Source organism: Cuculus canorus, chromosome 2 (genome assembly GCF_017976375.1).
Source record: "Cuculus canorus isolate bCucCan1 chromosome 2, bCucCan1.pri, whole genome shotgun sequence".
In the NCBI taxonomy this organism is placed as follows: Eukaryota; Metazoa; Chordata; class Aves; order Cuculiformes; family Cuculidae; genus Cuculus; species Cuculus canorus.
The window spans coordinates 139,145,559-139,168,008 of NC_071402.1; the positions used below are offsets into that span (position 1 = coordinate 139,145,559).

Consider the following 22,450-nt stretch of genomic DNA (forward strand, 5'->3'; position numbering starts at 1 on the left):
CGGAGGGCGGGCGGCCCGGCGCTGGGAGGAGGTGGCGGGGGCACCGCGGGCGGGAGGAGCCGGAGCCGCTGCCGGGAGGGGAGCGGGGGCTGCGCCGCCGCCCCGCGTCCCGCCATGCCGCTCTTTGCCACCAACCCCTTCGACCAGGATGTGGGTGAGTGGCCGCCACGGCCCCGTTCCCGCCCCGTCCCTCTTCCCGGGAGCCTCGGTGGCGAGCGGGCTGGGGGCGCCGGGCCGCGGCCTGCTCGGGGGCGCCGGGCCCTGCCCGGTGCTGCGGCGGAGCCTGCGGGCCGCCTGCTCGGGGAAGGCGGTGTTGCGGCTGAGCAAAGCGAGTAGTGAGGAATGCTTGTGCGGGAGCGTCGCTGGAACGGTGGAAAGTAAAAAGCAGCATCCGGAATCGCTTCGCAGGCAGGAGTCAGAGAATTGTCAGAGCGCTTTGTATTCACTGCTTTCAAGTGGACTCCGGGAGCTTTCTTTTTCCCTTTCAAGTGAAATTTGACGTGCTGTGTTCAGCTCTCATCCCCACCTTGCTTATTCCGAGGACAGATGAGATGGAAAGGAAATGCCTGGGTCCTGCTTGACAAAAATTATGCTTAAGGGTGATGTGTTCAAACTGAAAGTAAAATAGCACATAGATGGTTAAAAAATCGTTTTGCACGTCTGACTTGTCATTGTGCAATACGGTTTGTCTCCTACCTGCTGCTGACGCCTTTTTTACTTTGAGTCATAAAAGCTTTGTCTGGGGAGCAGCATAATATGAAGGAACTTCTCAGATTTGCCCAAGTACCCCTCACACCACAGAGTTATTTTCTTACAGTACTATAACACTGTATATGTTTCTTAGAACAAATGTTTTTTTTAGTAGCCTTACAGTTGCTGTAGTTTTCTACTACAAATATATTGTTTCTTTCTTAATGTTTATCTAGGTTAAAAGTCAGGGCTCTGGTTTAATTCATAGAATCATAGAATGGTTTGGGTTGGAAGGGACCTTAAAGATCACCTGGATCCAGTCCCCCTGCTATAGCCATGGGCACTTTCGACTGGATCAGGTTGCTCAAAGCCTCATCCAGCCTGGCCTAGGATGCCTCCAGGGATGGGGCATCCGTGATTTCACTGGGCAACCTGTCCCAGTGTTTCACCACCATCGCAGTAAAAAATTTCTTCTCAATATTTAATCTAAATCTACTGTCTTTCAGCTTAAAACAGTTACCTCTCATCCTATCCCTGCACACCCTGATAAAGGACCCCTCCCCAGCTTTCTCATAGGCCCCTTTAAGTACTGGAAGGATGCTATAAGGTCTCCCTAGAGCCTTCCCTTCTCTAGGCTGAACAAGCCAAACTCTCTCAGCCTGTCCTCATATGGGAGTTGTTCCAGCCCTCCGATTGTCCTCACAGCCCTCCTATGGACTCAGTTTTGCGAGCTCTTCCAGCTCTTCAGAAAAAAACTCAAAACTGTTTGGAAAGTGCATATCTTTTCTGGAGGGAAGCATAATGCATAATTGAAGGACTGTTACACAGATTCTCTATGTGTGTTATTAGGAATTCACAGTCTGTTGCATCTTTAGAAAGTATACTTGCTTTTTTGGAAGAGTTAAGAGTGAAGAATCCTATTTTGAATCCCATTTTGAAGAGTTAAGAATGAGGACTGCCTCTTAATCTATAATTTTCTTGGTAGTAAATTTTTGCTGTTTGTTTCACTGTCTTCTAGTGTAATTTGGCAGTTGAAAATAGGGAGAAACTGCTCTGCTTGCCAATTTTCTGTAAACCATTAGAGGATTGAAATGTTGGTAATATCTGTGAGAATGACTTGAACTAATAAGGTTAAAAAGTGATAGGTGAGGTTCTGGCAATTGTTCATTTTCACTTCCTAAGGCCAGTGTCTGGCAGTGAAGATGTGACTGCTCTTGAGAGCTGAGTCTGACAGATGTGCTTGTCAGCACTGTGAGTTTCATTGTGTGGTGGCACCCAGCTGTTACTTTGGGGGGTTATTTGATATTTTCTAGGTGTTGAGGATGCCAGCACCTTACCAACTGTGCCTACTTAGTGCAATCACCAGTAGATCTTTTTCAGAAGTGTGATTCTGCATACTGTGTGAGTACAGGGAAATAACCACGCAGTCCCAAATCGTTCTTGGAAAAGCAGACAATGAAAGTGAGTAGTGGGCTGATCCTTACTAGTAAACACAGCCTCTTTCTGTTGTTGTCATCATGTCCTAAGGGAGACTGAAGGAGCAGCAGGCTGTTCAGTTGGTGGCAGCCTACTTTCAGGAGCCTGATGCCATTATCCATCAGTTAATGGGATTTGTGCCAGTGGGATGGGAACGATGAATTCTCCCAGAAAGCGTCCCCGAGTGCTTCTTCCCCAAGGCCTCTTGAGAATGTGCTATTATATGGATGAACTTCTTGGCAGGCTTCATAAGATAACGTCAGCTGTAAAGTAAGCTCTCATGTTCTCGGGAAACTTCCAAAAGTTGTCAAGCAGTGGTGTTATTTTTCAGATCTTTTCCCAGAATGAAAGTTGAGTGCGCTCTGCTGTTGTTCTTGCCCAGCAAGAAGGTTTTCTTTTGAAAGTCAGATTCTTGAAGCAAGAAAGCAGTCAAAAGCTAGTCTTAATTCATATGAATTTGGACATTGGTGTAGTTGATAGCATTGCTGAGAATTCTTGTCTGCTGCACAGCTAAATAGTACTGTGTAATAGTTGGAAATGATTTTGGAACAATTTAAGGTGATAGATTGCAGAGAACACATCTGGACCTAAATTCTTTTCCATTGTTTTGACGAACATAAGTATCTGTAAGTGCAGAAAGAGAAATTTCTCAATTTGGCCATTCATCAGCACTTGACTATTCCTGTTGGTGTGCTACTGCTGTGGAACCTGGTCATCAGTAATACCTGACCATTTAGTGTCAACTTTGCAGAGTTTTTTTGGGGATGCAAATCTTCTTTAGGTTTGATTGGCAAAATAATGTTGTTTAAGAATACTGTCAAACTAATAAAATTAAAGAATGCTTTAAGCTACCCAGAGATTTGAGGAGGTAAGCCATTGTCATCCTCAAAGAGTCCAAACCTCTGGATGAATCTCAAATACTTCTTGTTTCCTGAACCCTCCTCTTACCGTATTTAGGACTATTTCAACAGAAAGGGATACTAATCACTGGTGACACAAGTTGGTGTGGATTTTCACGGTGAAATCTGGGAGCTTTTAACAACGTCTCCAAGTAACGAACATAATATTGGAATTTAACAAAAGAAAAATCCTTCAAGACGTTGAACTGCCACAGTTATAATTAGGAGAATATAATCCTCCGTTTAAGGAGTTAGAATTAATGATGTTCTTATTAGTTTGATAGAAAGTCTATTTCTGCCATATTTCACAACCTTAATCATATAAGTATTCCCAGGAAATTATTCCTGGGCAATGCAGGTTTACCTGTAAGTTTGATGCAGGCAAAATAATGGTGAAATGTGCTTTAAGAACCAAAAGACTCTCTGCTAATGTCATGTCAGCTAATTAGTAATGTAGCGATGGTTAGGCTATGTTTGATGAAGAACTTGCTGCTAAGGCAGTTCCAAAGTGTCATTTAGATGTTATCTTAAGAAAAAAATCTGACTCTGGACTCAGTGTAGTGCGTGCTTTATTCTAACTTGATGTCAAGCATTGTAAACTTAATTTATGTTGTAAGAAGAGAACTGGAAGAACTTCTTACACTGCTGTAAGCTTATTATTTCTGAAGTTTTATAAACTGCAATAAACACAAGTTCTGGTGTGACTGGTCATAGAATCACACATGATATCAAGAGCAGGCGTTTAAAAAACACGGGCTTTTACATGATTTGTCTTGCTTATGCACAGTAAGGGATGAAGGCACTTCTTGGATTTGCTTTTGGTGTTAATTTAATTCTAAATGTAGCTGGTGTAATGGTTTGGGGCCCCACAGGAGGGGGAGGAAAAGAAAGATTCAGGCTTACTATTTACAGTAATAGGAATTTAAACAGGTAGTTTAGTAATGTAGTAGAGCTATCAGCTTGATGCAACTTGCAATGATTTTTCCTACTTTTTGTTGACTTTAGCAGTGTTGATCAATTTATGCTTACAAGTCTTTAGATATTTCATAATATGTATGAGAGACATATGAGCGTAGGTAAGTAGGGATGTCAAGGTACCACAGCATATAGTTTGATGAATTAGAATGTGAGAAATGCTTTGTAGTTCACATGGTACAATTTCTTGTGATAAAATACTCATTATGCTTTACATTTATCCCCTTGGTTGGTAAACATCTTCAAAAACGTCCAATTACATGTCTCTCTGAACTGTGTTTTTCTCTGTTATAGGCCAGATTTGCCAAAAGGGAGGAAAATTGTTGCTGAGGAGTTTCTTGGCTCTATATAAATATGGAGACTGCAGACTGTGAGTTAACTTCTGGCTGCAAGGATAGAAGATGCGGCTGGCACTTTTTTTGCCCAAGTTGGCCTACAGCTTCTCAGCTTTGTTTTAGGGAGAAGTGTATTAGCTGTGAGCTAACAGAGAGGCTCAGTAGAAAATGTGTAGGGAAAGAAGCTATAGCCATCCCCCGTTTTCAGTTATTTCTGAATGTGTGTGAAAAACAAGAACTTCTCACTAAAGATACCTTCAGTGTATGTTCACAATGAAAAATGGCAATACTGTTAGGATAAAATGAGTGGAGTACCCCTTGTGTGTAACAGTGAACAAGAAAATCTTTCTTTCTGAAAATGAATCACCAGACATTGAATTCAGCTGGGTAGTTTGAAGCCAACGTAGTTTGTTCCATAGGCAAAGGAGTTTTTGTAGACTGTACTTTCCTACTTCCCTGATAATTATTTTTTTTTTCCTTTCTTCAGGGAAGAGCTGTCATTTTAAGTGCTTCCCCTCATTTCAGCTGTGGCAGTGTGCATTATAATATAAAAATTCAGAAGAATCAAAGTAGTTCTCCAACATATAAAATCTATTCCTCTAGCTGATAAAAATAACACTGCAAGTTTGATGTGAAAAGTTAACTCTCTTTTTGATCTTCCTTCTGAAATACTGCTTCTACCGTGGCTTGGTGTGTGAGGCTCTGCAACTAGATTTCGGCACCATTTATTAGTATAACACACCTGTGATAAACCTTGTTTACAGACTAATCATCATCGTTCTTGTATATCTATAATTTCCTCACCTTCCTGCTCTGTTGTAATATTTCTGGGTGAAAGGTAGTTTGAGTTCCATGGATTTTTTAGAATTTGCTGTAAGATGTCTAAATCATTTTTTTCCAGCTTGTCTTACTGTTTTCAGCATTGTTTTACCAGATTTTGAATGCTTTTGTCTTGATTCTGCTCAGCTTACTGAGTTGACCAATGTCTATCTCAGCTAGGCTGCCTTGTGCACAGTGAGATCCTAAAATGGTCTTCTGAAGGAATGAGTTCAGGTGGCCTCATGGCAGCTCAGTCCTCGATGCTTGCTTTGCCTTGGGTCAACTTGCAGGGCTGTCATAGTACAACTTCTACAAGGGCTCCCACAGGGACTTTTTAGGAATACTGTAAAGGGGGGTGCAGTTAAACTGAAGAAGTTAGTTAATGATTTTACTGAAGTTAATGGTTCAAGAGGGAGTTATAGTTTCTTTTCATGGTGGTATTGCCTGTTAGAGGTGATTTTCTGACTTACGTAAATGGTATCTGGTTGGACGTATTCTGTGTGGCCATGCTAGTGAAGTACAGAATGGTTAATAGGAATGCAGTGTTTTATTGTAGAATGGGCCAGCAAATGCATTTGTTCATTTTATTTGACAGACAAAAAGAAGATAATTAATTCCTTTTAACTTCAGTGGTGTGAAATGGTATGTAATCAGAATTACTTGGTGAGTGGCTGCTAAAAGAAAGAAAAATTTGCAATCAGTTTTAGTATTTTAGGGCTATTTGAACTCTGTTGAATAGATGAGGTAGTTACATTTATGTTTCTACAATGCTTTGGAATTTTAGTATTTGCATTTATATAGAGAGTGAGAAAGTTATTTAGCCTTGGGAAAAAACCCTATGAGGATGAGGGGAGAGAAGGTGGAGGGGAGTTGTTGAATTTTTTGTTAATTCTGCCTCTTTACATTGATATATTGGATTTTTGATGGATTTTTTTATCATGGTAGAGATGGGTGTTAATTTTAGCTTGTGAGTGAAGAGTTTCTTTACCATTCTTTTGAAGATTTGCTGTAGCCATTCTTTTCTTTGTAACTTCAGTTGCTGAGAACTTCGGTATTTCTTTTTAGAGCCATGTTAACTGGGGAAATGGAATTATGTCCATGAATAGAGTAAGAACAAATCCTAAGCAGAATAGTTAGAACCTTAGTTTAGTAGAATATTTGGATAATTTTTACTCATATCTGATTTAACCCCTTCAAATTATATACATTTAAAGTGTTGGGTTTGAGGGTATTCTGATCTCTTATTTTTTGAACTTCTAGGTAGTTTTAGCATCTTTGAGACATTGTAGCAGAAAAATGGCTCAGTCCTCAGATTGGAATTTTTTAAAAAAAAACACTAGTAAAATCTAAAGTTTAAGAAGCTCAAAACTTCCCTCTAAGAATATTGTTAGCAATGGGTAGTCTTTAAGTTTGTGGCCTTAAGAAATGCATCATGTGCATCACTACTATTCACTGTAGTATCTGAATATTGATGTGCTTATTTACTCTTGCAAAATTCTACCAAGGCAATAAAAGACTGTTGTTAAAATGGAGAACTTGGGCAGAGAAATCAAGTAACTACCACACTTTTGCATGGAAAATCTGCAGCAATATTCATATTTCTCTTAACAACACTGAAATAGTCAACCATTAACTTTGGCAGTGGATTTTTTCACTATGTACTAAATTTCTGCTGTCTAATAGTACTTTATAAATCTGGTTATAAATTTCTTTTAAGACAATTATGAATTAAATAAAAATCATTATTTATTTCTTCTGAGAAAAATCTGCCTCTTCTGTCCTAAAATGATCAACTGCAGTTGTGATTTGTAGGTAATAGAGAATTTCAAATGGAATCACAGTGCAAATATTTTTGCTTTGGGTATATTTTTTAAATAACGCACAAAACCAGACGAGAAGACAATTTTATCAATGCTCCAAGCCTGTTCAGCGTTGTGTAAGTTGGAGAGAAATGAGCCCTCAACTGAAATAATGAAAAACACGAGTGGCTACTTTATTTGGGTATCCTCAAAGAGCCCATGTACTTTCACTACAACCAAAGTATAAATAGGGTAACTCATGGTTAGATCTTTTGGCTCTGGCTTCTGATCAGTAGGTGTAACACTGTCTCCTGTCTTTTTTTGGTGCAATATTTTGGTGAGACTAGCCAGCCTTTATATAAGGAGTGGTGTTTGCTTTAGAAGGCAGACGATGTTCAGGTTTGTTCAGAGGTTCAGGTGAAAAAAAAAAAATGATGGAAGATATGTTTGAAAATATGATTTCAGCATCTAGATATTCTATTTGAAGGAGGTTGTGTTCTAGGACTTACGGAGAAATTTTGAAGATACAGACACAGCTGAAACCTATCAGAGGAGATGCATTTTGCTTCAGAACACTTAATTTCTTTTCTCTATGATTTATGATTGTATTGTTGAAGCATCATTTCTGACTCAGGAGTTATGAAGCTGTAAATTGTTGGTTGCTGAAAAGTACGTTGTAGGAAAGTACAGCTAATGCTTACCTTATCCTTTTTTAATATTTTCCTAGGCCTCTGCCTAGGTATGATATTTATTAGAAACTGAATGTTGGGCAAGATGAAATTGACCTGGCTCAGTATGATTAGTGTTAGGAGTACAGAAGAAGTGTAAAGGGAGAAGCTGAGTGATCCCCTGCTCTGTGCCTTGCCAAGTGGCTGAAAAATGTGATATATTGGTTTTGTGTGTCTTGCTTTTGTTTTAGGAATTAAATAAGTTGTTGAGGTTAATTAGAAAGGTATCCTGATATTGTGCAGAATCGTTGTTATTGTTGTCCAAAGAAACCGTAGCTCGAAGTAATCTTTTCATCTAAAATGGTGATGCTTGCCACTTTGTGTGTCTGACTGTGGGATGAATTGTAAGAAAATAATTTTAAATAACTTCTAGAAAAAGACAGGTGAGATTTGAAAATCTGCAAGGGAAAAATAAAAGAAAAAAGCAATTATAAAATGTAAAATTACTAATTACAATCTAGGGTGACATAAGATGTTATAGTCTTGCAGTGGTTATAGTTCATATATTAGTTTGTAGGCCTTGCTTATGCCAGGACGGCAATACCTGAAATATGAGTGATACAGCTTTATGGGAGAGCGCTGTTTTCAGTCATGTACACCTCTGTGTTGGGCAGTCCTTTTTTCCTTTGTGTTTGACATAGCATTAGTAAGTTTTAAAACCCACAGATTTCATGAAGGAGCCAGAGCTGTCTTTAAAAGTTGTTCTAGTAAACTCAGAAATGTTATTGGTCCTGGCTGGGCATTCAGTAAGTTGAATAAGATTTTGTAGCAATGATGAAGTAGAGAGATAGTCTGAAGTAAACGTTAATATTCCTGTGGCAGAATAATTTTTGGTAAGAGATGGAAGATGAAGAACATTTCTAGTTTCAGTTACTATCATCTGTACTAACCTACCCTAATGCTTTAAATACAAATGTCTGTTTTTCCCTCTCTGTTAGAGTCCATTTTGGTACTAAGATAGAGGCTGACAATCAGCTGTACCTGAAGGCTGGTAGGGTGCCACGTGTTAGTCAGGGTAAGCAAAGACTGAAGGTACATAAAGGTTTTTTTGGCTGTGAATGTGTGCCTCATGTTAGAAGAGAGTGCATTCATGGATTTTAAGCGATAATGTTGTAAGTTATTTACCTTAAGTAGCTTTAAGTCATAAATTTGTCTACAAAACACTGATGCAACTTAGGAATTTTGTCGAAGTGTTTTTGTTACTCCTGTTACCAGAGTGGTGAAAGGTGATAGTCACTTGCTAATGCTCTGACAGATGTAGTGGCCTTTTTTCTGGACAGTCAATGTTGGATAGTACTGCTTACGTTCACAGTATGCCATGAACTTTTAACTGCACTTGTTTGAGACAGCATTTAACTGAAATTATAGGAGCAATTTTTTTTTTTTGTCTTACAATTTGTTTTATCATACAAGGGAATTAATGGATGCTTGTTATTACGGAAGACAAAGTACATTATGAACCTGGGTTTCACTTCTCTACAGTCTTGCAAGTGCTAAACCTTGGTTTAGTAAATACTACATAGCGTTTTGTTGGTGAAGGAAATGTCCCAAGTAACAAGGCAGAAGGTGTTACAAGCAAATGGCATCAGAGTTTCACTTCCAAGAAGGCATCTAGCCATGATAGAAAATTTGTAATTGTACTTCTGGATAGACTTGGAAAACCATCTTACTGAGAATTAAAATGAAGGTTGTGATTGGTGTAGTTGATATGGATCCGGGATTTCATCAATTGTCATCATATATTTAGTTTTAGCCAATAACTATTTAAATTAGCACAAAAGACAGTTTATTTTCAAACCTTAAGCATGCATTATTTTACTTTTGGGTTTGTAAAATACATAACTGATTGCCCTGCCACTTCTCTCTGATGACGTGAGAAAAGAAGGATCAGTTGTTGCCAAAAGTACAGACAACTATTTGTTATGCAGCGTAATGGGAAAGGTCAAAGTTTCAGTTCCATGGGGTATCTCAGCTCTGACTGCTGAGGGATGTGCTAACTGAAATACAGCATTAGGAATGAGTGACTGGTGTGGGTTTACAAGGCTGCGTGTGAGCTCTGGGCCTGACGGGAACTTAAGGCTCTGGAGAGCACAGCGCAGACAAACTTTGGCTGGAGCTCATCCAGCTCCAGCAGAACTGGCAGTGAACTGAAACACTGGAATCCTGGAACTGAACTGCCTCCATGCGGTCTAGCTTGCGTGCCTCTGGTCTGTGCTTTTCTGATGTTTTCAGTTTTGGGAATGCCCAGTAGGCACACGTTCAACTGAGGTACAGTCCTGCTTAATTAAGGTCTGTGTTTCAACAAGGCAGTTATGGTGCTTCACAGTTGAGCCTGGCTGTGGTAGCAGTGCAGCTGCTGTGCTTGTGGACTGTGATTACAGAAGGCTGTCTTGGCCTGTGATGGGTCTATGCAAGGGGATTGGTTTAGGTGACTTTACCATGTGTGTGCACGTATTCTGCCTACAGGTGACTAAGAGCTGGCTATATTAAAACAATACCTAACAAGCAGGAAAAGTATAGTGCGTGGTTTTGCTATAGTATTTTTCTCGCCTTTTTTTTTTTTCCTTTTTTTCCTTCCTCCTGTCTCATTTGTTTGTATTTAAAAGGTATCCCCAACTAAAGAACTGAAATTCTGGAGCAATGAAACACATTGCTCTGTTCTCATATTTTGGTGCTTTTAGTTGGCGTGCTGAGTGTATTCTGCCATTGTGGTATTCTTCTCAATATTTGCTTCACAGCCAATGTGTTTCCTTTATGAACAAAAATCATGAATTACTCTGTTAGCTATACTAGTCCTAAGCATGAATTGGAATAATGGGAGATAGAAAAATAGTGATTGATTGATCAGCTGGTATAGAATCATAGAACGGTTTGGGTTGGAACAGGCCTTAAAGATCATCCACTTCCAACCCCTCTGCCGTGGGCAGGAACACCTTCCACTGGATCAGGTTGCTCAAAGCCTTGTCCAACCTGGCCTTGAACACCTCCAGGGATGAGGCATTCGTGACTTATCTGGGCAACCTGTTCCAGTACCTCACCACCCTCACAGTAAAAAATGTCTTACTAATATTTAATCTAAATCAACCATCTTTCAGCTTATCATTACCTCTCATGCTATCACTGCACTCCCTGAGAAATAGCCCCTCCCCACCTTTCCTGTAGGCCCCTTGTATACAAGTACATCTTAGTGCTTGATACTGGCATGGTGTCTGCCGAGAATTTTTCATATTTTTTAATTAAGACAATTGTTCTAATAAAAAAGTTTTCTGATTCAGCTTAGAGAGGAGGTGGTGCTTTTTACTTAATCTGAGAGAACATACAGAATTGTAATAGGATTTCCCTACACTGCTTTACTATTTTCCTTGCCTCAGGCAGCACAACTGATGTGTTATCATTGTAATTCTATATGGCAATGTTTAATTTTTCCTCAGAAATACTTTGAAAGCACAGAACCATAGGGCTTTGCTTTTCTGCATTTTTGTTCTGAATCAAGAAACTAATTAACTGTAAACTGACTTCAGTTTGTAGGACAGAGAAGCTCATGCATAAAGACAAGCCATCGATTTTGGGATGATTCCTTGTAAGGTTTGGAGATTAGGGTTTTGCTTTGTCTTTCTCTTCTCTGCAGTTTTTCAAGTGCTAATATGGATAATGAATCTTTCCTGGTAGATAAGTTTTATAGGAAATCTTTGCTTCCTTTCATAAAACTAAGGGGAGATTCCCCGAGGGATGGTACTCATTGCTGAGGCATATTTTGCGTTTTGTAGATTGAGGTGAATGTTAGATGAAGCACGAATAGGAAACAAAGTTTGTGTGCTGTTCTGTGCCTATTCTTCTGTTTAGTGGATAATGAAAAGTGCTTGTACATTGCCTTAGACTCTCCAGTCCTGATCTGATCTATCAGTGTTTAGATAATCTTCCATCTGCACTGTAAAGCTCATTTTCCTTTTTTTAATTTTTTTTTATTATTATCCTCTGTATACCTAAGATTTTCTGGTGGAGAAATAAGAAGGAAGTGATTTGGTTTTGTTTGGTTTTTTTTTTCACGAATGGAGTCTATTTCTTCTCTGCCTACCTGTCTGTGGGCAACAGAGCCAACAGGGACTCCTATTCTTTTCAAAACATTTGAAAAGGGAGAGAAGGGATCTCAGTAGCCTTTATCAAATTAGCTTTGGTTTAGCGGTCTTTATAACTGAAATATATCGTATTCAAATACTGAAATATTTCATCCAAAGCCGAGATGAGAATGGAGGGATAAAAGTTGAGTGATTATTAATTAATTGTTGAATCCTTCTTTTTGAGCTATAATACACGAAAGAAAATGCAAGACGTAGCAGTTTAGTGTCAGAGGAAGTGGTATATGTGGTTGTGTCTGTCTCTACGAAGAGTGAACTAATGCTTTGGGTATCCATATCCTATTAAACTCTGTGGTTCCAAATGGCAAAAAAAAAAACCATAACAAAAAAACCCCAAACAAACATGTTGGTGGCTATACTACTTCTGTCATATTCTTTCAACCCGGCCCTATATATTTGCTCATGAGTTTAAGTTCATGGCCATAAGTGAATATTCAAAAATTAAAATAATTATAACAGTTTTAATATATGAATTGGTTAAATATAGGGATTTGTCATATATTTAGCGATATACAAAGAGGTAGTATTGTAACATCTTTGTTGACAGGTTTGTTAAATTCTGATATCAAGGTGGTTTCTTTTTTTTTTAAAAATTTGTATTTTACTTATGCTTTATTCATCAGAGAAAGCAACGAGTGAAATGAACACTGCAGAGGACTGGGGACTCATCTTGGACATCTGTGATAAAGTTGGACAGTCACGCACAGGGTAAGTGATTTTAAATTTCCTCCCCAAGCTTCTTAAATTCTGTTACTTTAGAGAGGAATGTGTTATTTTGTACAGACTTTTGCAACAGCTGAGTTTAAATTTATTACAAGGAAAAGGAATATTTTTTCTATTTTCTGCTTAAATATTTTGCAATTCTTCCTTTGGAGCTATCTGTTAAAATTGGGAAGTATGTACAACAGCTTTTCACCCGTGTAACAGAAATATTAAACTGTTATGTTTTAGCAGTGTCACCGTAAACCCAGGAGACTTCATTAGGGATTTTTCTTGCAGAATCTTAAGCTAGGTTGGAAGTGATCTCCAGAGGTCATCTAGTCCAACCACCCCGCTCGAAGCAGGTCTAATTGGATCAGGTTGCTCAGGACTGTGTTGAGTCTTGAATGCCTCTGAGGTCAGAGTTTCCACGACCTCTATGAGCAACGTGTTTCAGTATTTAACTACCCTTGCAGTAAATAAGTAAACAAATAAATAATCCTGCATTCTGATGATGATTTCTGCTGTTCTAACCTGCCTGTTGCATCTTGTCTTGTGACTGTGCAGCTCTGAGCAAGTCTGGCTGTGTCTTCTATGTGTTCTAGTTGTAGAAATTAGATTAATTAGTTGTAGAAAGCAGTAAGATCCCCTTTTAGTTGCCTCTTTTCCAGGCTGAAAGGAGCTCACCATTATCTCCTTGTACGTCAGTCTCCCGACCATCCTGGCAGCCCTTCATTGGAGTTACTGCAGTGCATCAATATCCTTCTTGCTTTGGGGAACCCCAAGCTGGACAAAGTACTCTAGATGCAATCTCTCAGGTGCAGAATGGAGGGGAAGGATCACTTCTCTGGCCTTCCTGGCTGTACTGATCACTTGTTTGACCCAGGGTGCTTGTTGATTGTCTTTGCTGCGAGGCTGCAATGCTGACGCCTGTTACCCAATAGGACATGCAGATTCTTTCCTATGGAGCTGATTTTTAGGTAGTCAGCTTGTGGCCTTATCTGGTGCAGACCATCCAAAATGCAACACCTTGCCCTTGCAAGGCTTGAACTTGAAGTTGAAGTTTGTCCATTTCTCCCACCTGTCCAAGTCCCTCTGAATAGTAGCCCTGCCCTCCAGTATGTTTGTTGATTGCTCCTCCACATGTTTTTTTGTTGTCAGTAAAGTTGCTGCCATTGTTCCGGTTATTGATGAAGCCATTTGTCAGTGCTGGTCACAGCAGAGATCTGTGAGGGATCTCACTAGCTGGAATTGCACCACTGGTGATAACTCTGCGCTTAGGAGGCCAATCAGTTTTTACCCACCTTATCATCTTTTTATCCAGCCCATATTTCACTAGTTGTGTGATGAGGAAACTATATGAGCTTCATCTCTGTGTCAAAGCTTTGCTAAAACCAAGGTCTAAAGCATCTGCTGCCTTTACCTTGTCCTTGCCACCAGAAAGCAAGGAGGTTCTGTATTTCTTCCCTTTGTTTTGAGAAGGTGTTCCCTGACATCAGAGCTTTGATAAATGTACATTTTGCAAATGTGATAGTAAATTAAACATATTTTGATGTGGACTGCTGATGCTTCCATTACTGATTCTTTACTGAGCTGTCTCATAGAATTTATGCATACACTTGTTTAATGGACATGAAAAGTTAAGGTATGATTTGAGATGTCAAGTAAAAAGTACAGCTTAAAGACTTTATTTCAGTGTATCTATAGTGTTTTTATTCAGGGCATTATCATGCTTTGGACATGTTTAAATACATCTTCTCTGAGCATTTCTTGTAACAGTTCAGGTAAGGAATAGCCTCCAAAAGAGTTTTGCCGTTGCTGCTGTCTAGTGCAGGTCTTCACAAAGAATGACTTGGTTTGTCTTGTAAAGCTGTGGGAAACAGTATGAGATGTTACACAGCAAATTCCCACCTGTGACTTCTGTTTCAAAGGACAGGCTTGCAAATAAGCTTATTCCATGGGATTAGAGATAGTCTTTAGAGCAGTACTTATAAATAGCATGGCATATTGAGACTTCGTGCTGTTGTCTATAACTGCAGTTAAGATAATAGCTGGCAAGTTGTTGGTAACGTTTCATATTAGTCTGTGTATGTAAAAGTGCATTTCTGCTTATTGTGTGAGCCTGTAACAATATATTAATGAAGGCTTCAGTATTCTGTTTAATCACTGAAAGCATTTCCACAGACAAGATTTAGTCTCACAGCAGCTTAGCCTGAAAAGTGCTCAAATGTATGCAGCTGCAAGAAACAGCTGCCTGGGAGTACAGACAAAACTAGAGATCATCTGGTAAGGTGCAACTGAATTTCTCCAGGACAGCTGGAATTTGTTATGATTTGTGGGTTGTAGTTGTTCATTTTTGCTTGTGGTTTTTTTTTGTGATTCCCCACCCTCCCCCATTTTAAATAAAACAGTGGTTTTATCCTAGCTGACTTTAACCTTTGTAATATTTACCCTGCTTGTAATAGGCTGTCAGCCGACTCATTGCTTACATTCAGTTTCTGTTAAAACTTGCTGACAGTGGGTTTTATTTATTTTGATGGATTATGCCGTGTTATTGGAAGGTAAAACAAGAAAACGTTCCCCATTAAGAAGCTTAAATCAGATATGCTGTGCAGTTTGAAATTATCCTGCAGTTTAAGATCCTGTGGCAAGGATGCCAGTCTTCTTAACTGGTACATATTTTAGTCTTCTAACCAATTCTGGGCTGATACAAGCTGTCTGTAGCTCTTCTTGGCAGAAGTTTAGATGATAATATCTCTGTTTGATCACTTTCTTTGTACCAGTTCCATTTTGTACTAAGCTCCATTGCGTGCCTGCAGTATTTTAGATGTAGATCTTCTTACATGTGAAGCCACAGTAGACTAGAAGATCTTTTCTTCATTAAGTGACACTTTTTGTCCCAGAGTGTTACATGGCACATTTGTCTTACATAGGTTTGCCAACAACCTGTTTGCATCCAGAATAATTGTTGGAAACCTGTTATGCTACGAAGGTGCTACATTGTCTCTTAAGTTAGTTACATGTCAGTAACATAATTACTGCTGTTCATTTTTACATTGCAATGCCTTCATTACAGATAATGGTGAATAGCGGAAAATCTTCCTTCCTTTAGTACAACCAAATAAAACAGCTTTTAGCAAGTTACAATTCCCTGAATCTCTCTTGATTATTTTCTCTATTTTACTGTGAATTTAAATATCTAATTGATTATCGTTGATGTTAGAATTTCTGGAGAAAACACTGGAAATTCACTAATATTTTTAATAATATGCCTTTTTTCAATAGTGTCTATAAAATACTGTCATAGTGTGGGATTAACTTGATAATTTCTGCATGTTTGACATATCAGGTTCTTAAGTTGATCTAAAATTTGTATAGGAGACAACATTTTTTTAGTATCTGAATTTATTTTAGGAACTCGTACAGCTCAGCAGTTGTCTATTATCCCATTTGCATCCCATTTTTGGCGAATATTGGTAGTTCAGTCAGCAAGTTCCCTTTAACATGTAAGTGTGATTAAAATAAAGCTTTTACCATTAGAGGCTATCTTTTTTTATTTTTTTTATACAGCACTATTGAAAACTTATTTTAAAAACTTCATGTTTGACTGACATTTAAAATCATCTGACTACGGGAAAGGTCTAGATTTTTGCATAGTGTTGGTTTTCTGCAATGGAAATGCTGGCACAACTGAATCTATAGTTTGTCAGCTCCAAGTAAAATAATGTTTAAAAATTTGAATGATTCACTAAGCAGACTAAAAGGGATAATTAAAGGTCATATAGGGTATATTTTAGCATGAAGCACTTCCCCTTCCTCAGTCAGCTCATTGCCAGCCAATTTCTGAATCTAATTTGGTTTGCATTTGGCTTTGATATAGTCGTACCCTTTGAATTAACTTAGTGAGACATATTAGTCTTTACGTTTGAAGCTATTGCAGCTTCAGATTTTCTCCAGAAAAGTTACTTAATTTTTTTTTTAGCCATCATTTTTATTAAGTCAGTGACTGGGAGAATTTACCAGTGGTTGAAAAACATACAAATGTTCATTGCAAGACTCTTTATTGGGAGTGGATATTAAAAATTGTCATTGAGAAATAGTTTGTCTGTATTGCTGCTTGATTAACTTTGTCCTGATTCCTTATGGATTAATCACTGCCTCAGTGAGTTGGTATTCTGGTTAGCTAATTCTTCTTTGGTTGTTTTTGAGCCTGTTCATACAAGTGAGACCAGTAAAATGATTTACTTGATAGTTTTACACACTACATTTTGTTTTTTTTCTCTGCACAAGTTACCCAATCTAGGTAGTGTGCTACAGAGCCATTGCAGGGTATGTCCAACAGGTTGACCAGGAAGCTGTTTGACTGGCTTGTTTCTAAATAAGCAAGAAGGAAAACTGGGTCACCTGTGTAGTCTTGAGCCTTATTGTCAGTTACTTTAGACTGTAAATGAACTATAAATTCCTGAAAATGTGAAGTGTTTTGTGCACAGTAGTATTTTAAATTCCAATTGCTGTTAATTTTGTCTCTGTTAAATTAAATATAATCAGATACGTTATTTTTTACTCTCTAAAATAACCTGAAGTTTGTGAATGTTTTCTGGTATATACTACTGTAGCTTCTATTATACCTTATGCTGTTTTCCCTCTACTGGTTTGTTATTCCCGCTTACTGTGCTGCCTCTGAAATTTTGACTGTAGAATCATTGAAGTGGAACTGCTGCGCAGTATTTGTATATGATGGTCTGGAGGGATGCCTAATCATAGAATCATAGTATCACCAGGCTGGAGATGACACACCCGATCATCGAGTCCAGACACACCCGATCATCGAGTCCAACCATTCCTAACAATCCCAAAACCATGCCCCTAAGCACTTCATCCACCCATTCCTTAAATACCCCAAGGGAAGGTGACTTGACCACCTCCCTGGGCAGCCTGTTCCAGTGCCCGATGACTCTTTCTGTGAAAATTTTTTTTTCTGATATCCAGCCTGAACCTTGCCTGGCAGAGCTTCAGGCCATTCCCCCTTGTCCTGTCCTCTGTCACTTGGGAGAAGAGGCCAGCTCCCTCCTCTCCACAACCTCCTTTCAGATAGTTGTAGAGAGTAATAAGGTCTCCCCTCAGCCTCCTTTCCCCCAGGTTAAACAACCCCAGCTCTCTCAGCTGCTCCTTGTAAGACTTGTTCTCCAGCCCCCTCACCAGCTTTGTTGCTCTTCTCTGGACACGCTCCAGAGCCTCAACATCCTTCTTGTGGTGAGGGGCCCAGAACTGAACACAGTACTCAAGGTGCAGTCTCACCAGTGCCGAGTACAGAGGGACAATAACCTCCCTGGACCTGCTGGTCACACCGTTTCTGATACAAGCTGAGATGCCATTGGCCTTCTTGGCCACCTGGGCACACTGCTGGCTCATGTTCAGTCAATGTCAACCAACACCCCCAGGTCCTTCTCCTCCATGCAGCTTTCTATGCAGACTTCTCCTAGTCTGTAGCACTGCATAGGGTTGTTGTGCCCCAAGTGCAGGACCCGGCATTTGGCCTTGTTGAACCTCATGCCATTGGTCTCCGCCCAGCAGTCCAGCCTGTTCAGATCCCTTTGCAGAGCCTCCCTACCCTCCAGCAGATCCACACTTCCTCCCAGCTTAGTGTCATCTGCAGACTTGCTAAGGGTGCACTCAATGCCTTCATCCAGGTCATTGATAAAGACATTGAACAGGGCTGGACCCAGTACCGAGCCCTGGGGAACCCCACTTGTGACTGGCCTCCCGCTGGAGTTAACTCCATTTATCACTACTCTCTGGGCCTGGCCATCCAACCAGTTTTCAACCCAGGAGAGTGTGCGCCCGTCCAGTCCAGAGGCAGACAGTTTCTGAAGCAGAATGCTGTGAGAAACTATGTCAAAGGCTTTACCGAAGTCCAAGAAGACTACATCCACAGCCTTTCTCTCATCCAGTAGTCAAGTCACTTTGTCATAGAAGGCAATCAGGTTAGTTTAGCAAGATCTGCCTTTCGTAAACCCATGTTGACTGAGCCTGATCACCCGGTTCTCTTGCACGTGCTTCATGATAGCACTCAAGATTACCTGTTCCATGACTTTCCCCGGCACTGAGGTCGGGCTGACACGCCCGTAGTTCCCTGGATATCCTCCCTGCAGCCCTTCTTGTAGATGGACACAACATTAGCCAGCCTCCAGTCCATTGGAACTTCCCCAGTGAGCCAGGACCGCTGGAAGATGATGGAAAGGGGTTTGGAAAGCACATCTGCCTGCTCCTTCAATAGTCTTGAATGGATCCCATCTGGCCCCATAGACTTGTGGGTGTCTAGCTGGGCAAGCAAGTCTCTAAGTGCCTCCTCTTGGATCATGGGAGTCTCATTCTGCTCCTCTAACTCCTGGGTTTGTACACAGAGGAAACATCTTCCCTTACTATTAAAGACTGAGGCAAAGAAGGCATTAAGTACCTCAGCCTACCTAATAAATAGGTAGAATTCTGTTCTTGCAGGATGTGTGCGTTACCTCTGGTTTCTGCATAGTGCTTCTCAATTTACAAGATAAGTTGTATGTTTCATTAATATGAAGTGAAAATAAGTATTACAGTTCTGTCTAGAATAGGGATTTTTTTAGTCTGTGTGACTAAATGTTGGTAAGCCTAGGCTTTTGTTTCCTGTAGATGTAATCAAAAGATATCTTTAAAATGAGCATGTTAAAACGTCAGCATTCAAATATTGATAGTTTCTGTAAAATGCATGAGCACACTGATTTTTTTTTTTTTTTAATGCATTTCTGTGTGTTACTGAAGGGTTTCCTGTGTGGTATTTTAACCTTTTCAAAATTGTATTTGACACAGTGAAATATCTTGTTACTCTCTTGCTTTTTAATAAGGCTTTGGATTCATTACTGAAAAAAAGAATTTTAGGCTAATGGTTCTGTTCCTGAACTGCTAAGTTCTTAATCCTGCATCCTACATATATAATGGAAATGTACTTTTCTGTGCTTGTACTCATGTCACATTGTTAGTCCTCCTGATAAATTAATGGTTAAATAAAAGCAGTTATTTCTGAAAATTTTAGCATGTATTCTTTTTCAATTAAAGTGAATAAATGAGAAATCTTGGATAATTAATAGATAAAAGGTAGTGCTTAGTGCTTGTCTTATAGCCTTCATTTGTAATAATTGGTTTTATGAAGGTATACAGAGTGATAGGTAGCCTTGTGTAACAGTATTTTCTATAATTAGTGCTACTAAATATGAAGTGGGCATTTCTGTAAAATGTAGACACTGCCCAATATAGTATAGCCAAGCAGTGCTGTAACTTATACGTAAGTTTCATGTTAGTTCTTGGGTATTAGTTCAATAGAGAAATAATTTTGCTTAAAAAAAAAAAGTTACTCCAGAAATACATAAAATCTTTTTACCTTCTTTTTTTCCTCTTTCCCTACTTACACTGTTTTAGCAGATAATGTTTGGCCCATGCTAATTCCTACCCCAGCCTCGCACAACCTTCTACCATCTTTAAAGACAGAACAGAGTAAGAAAGTCAGAGATTTTAATATGCTAAACAGTGTCTGAAACTCCTGTTCAAATTCTTTAACTCATTACAATCATAGCATAGTTTGGGTTGGAGAGGACTCTTAAAAGTCATCTAGTCCAAACCCCCTGCAGTGAGTGCAGACATCTTCAACTGGATCAGGTTGCTCAGAGCCCCATCCAACCTGACCTTGAAAGTTTCTAGGGATGGAGTTTCACCACCCTCATTGTAAAAGATGTCTTCCTTGTATCTAGTCTAAATCTACCTTTTTTTAATTTAAAACCATTACCCCTTGGCATAGGGCAATAAGCTTTGCTAAAAAGTTTGTCCCTACCATTCTTATAAGCCTCCTTTAAATACTGAAAGGCCAGAAGAAGGTCTCCTTGAAGCTTTTTTTCTCTAGGCTGAACAACCCCAGATCTCTAAACTTTTCTTCATAGCAGAGGTGTTCTATCCCTCTGATTGTTCTGATGACCCTCCTTTGGACCTGCTCCAACAGGTCCATATCTTTCCTGCGCTGAGAGTTCCAGAGCTGGACACGGTACTCCAGGTGCAATTTCAAAAGAGCGGAGTAGAGGGGCAGAATCACCTTCCTTGACCTGCTGGTCACACTTCTTTTGATGCAGTCCAGGATATGGTTGGCCTTCTGGATTGTAAGCACATGATGCCAGCTCATGTCCATCATGTCCATCTTTTCACATCCATCTCTTGTTTTTTCATCCACCAGTACGCCCAAGTCCTTCTCAGGAGAGTTACTCTCAATCACTTCATCCTCCAGCCTGTATTGACTTATGTCAGGTCCCTGAGGTGGTTGTAAGCTGCAGTGTACACAGCACATCTTGGAGCAACAGGCTGAGGGCCCTCAATAGCACCCTGTCCCTCCAACCTTTGCGTGTCATCCCACAGCTTGTCACAGGCAAGCCTGATATTATTCCCCTCCCCCATCATGTAGAGTTTAAAGCCCTGTCAGTCAGCTCTGCTCTTTTCCTTTTCACATTATTTCTATCTACCACAACACAGGTAAGACTTCAATTCTGTATTTAATTGTTTCAAAACTGTGATGTAGAACGTCTAACCATTTTTTTGTACTTGTTGGTTCATTGGATATCTTCTTTATAAATGTTATTCTGTAGATTAAAAGAGACTACAAGGAATGTAGTGGTGGTAATTTAGAAAAGAAGTAGCAAAAGGGTGTTGGCAATCATATGTAAGCGCATGTTCTTGTTTGTGTATGAGAAATACAGAGAAGCAGGTGCATGGGCTATAGAGCATTACAGTTCTCTCCTGTAATTCTTTACTGTAAGGGATTTTATAAATTTCTGGAGTATTTACAGTAATTTTCTCTCCAACTACAGAAAGCGTGAGGTTTTGATAACTAGGAAGGCTAGTGATCCTGCAGATAGAAATGGCTATAAGCTTTAATGGTGCTAGTTTGTTTTTGTTTTTTTTTTTGATGCTGCACTTATAAGCTACTAAATAATTTACTGGCGATGTTCAGGAGAGCTTGCTGTCCATTAGTGTTGCCACACGGTATCCTGTGTGCAGTACGAAATGTTCATTCCATTATTTTTTCAATTCTGTCTTGTGTTTTTTAGGCCTAAGGACTGTCTCCGTTCTATTATGAAGAGAGTTAACCATAAAGATCCCCATGTTGCTATGCAAGCATTAACAGTAGGTTCTTTTTAATGTAGTGCTTTTACTTCCTGAAAAGTTATATTGCAAAAAAAATATCTTCTATGAGTTTTAAACTCTTTCTTTCTTTAGCTTCTAGGAGCATGCGTATCAAACTGCGGTAAAATCTTTCATTTAGAAGTCTGTTCAAGAGATTTTGCCAGTGAAGTAAGCAATGTGTTAAATAAGGTAATGTATTGCATTGATTTACACAATTCACTGGAAAGCGAAATCAGAGAATCTGGATAATCTTAAAGTGGAATGGAATCTGCTTTTGGAAGACTGGAAATTTGGTGGTGGTAGGCAGGATACAAGATTACTGGGAAGACTGTGGTTGTGTGAAATATCTTCCTGTGTGTCACTTCACACTGCAGTTACTTATGTGTTCTGTTTGGGGGAGGTGGGACATGGTGTATTAATTTATAAATGGGCAAATTCATTTGCACATTAAATAACAGCAGTGAAACACTGCATAGCGATGTGGTGAAATGGAGATAATTCAGGGCTTCTGTATGACTTTGTTTTACTTCATTTTGGGCCTAGTACATGTTGTATGAGTACAAGCACAATGCTGGTGTCCTGTTCTGCCCTTCTAATAAAGACATCCCTTAGTGATACACTTGACTTCAAAATAAAGTGTCTATATAGTTTATATTGACAGTAACATGAAATTAAGGAATTAAGAACGGATCCCTGCAT

The 22,450-nt window shown here is 39.4% G+C and overlaps 1 protein-coding gene across 1 annotated transcript in view; it reads left to right on the top strand.

Annotated features, from left to right (window-relative positions):
* Positions 1-22,450, top strand: part of STAM (signal transducing adaptor molecule) — a 40,384-nt gene continuing 17,934 nt past the window's right edge. Inside the window, exons 1-4 of the mRNA XM_054059094.1 lie at positions 1-154; positions 12,481-12,565; positions 21,676-21,751; positions 21,845-21,940. Of these exons, the coding sequence (XP_053915069.1) occupies positions 115-154; positions 12,481-12,565; positions 21,676-21,751; positions 21,845-21,940 (297 nt within the window). The 5' untranslated portion in view covers positions 1-114. The remainder of the gene's footprint in view (positions 155-12,480; positions 12,566-21,675; positions 21,752-21,844; positions 21,941-22,450) is intronic.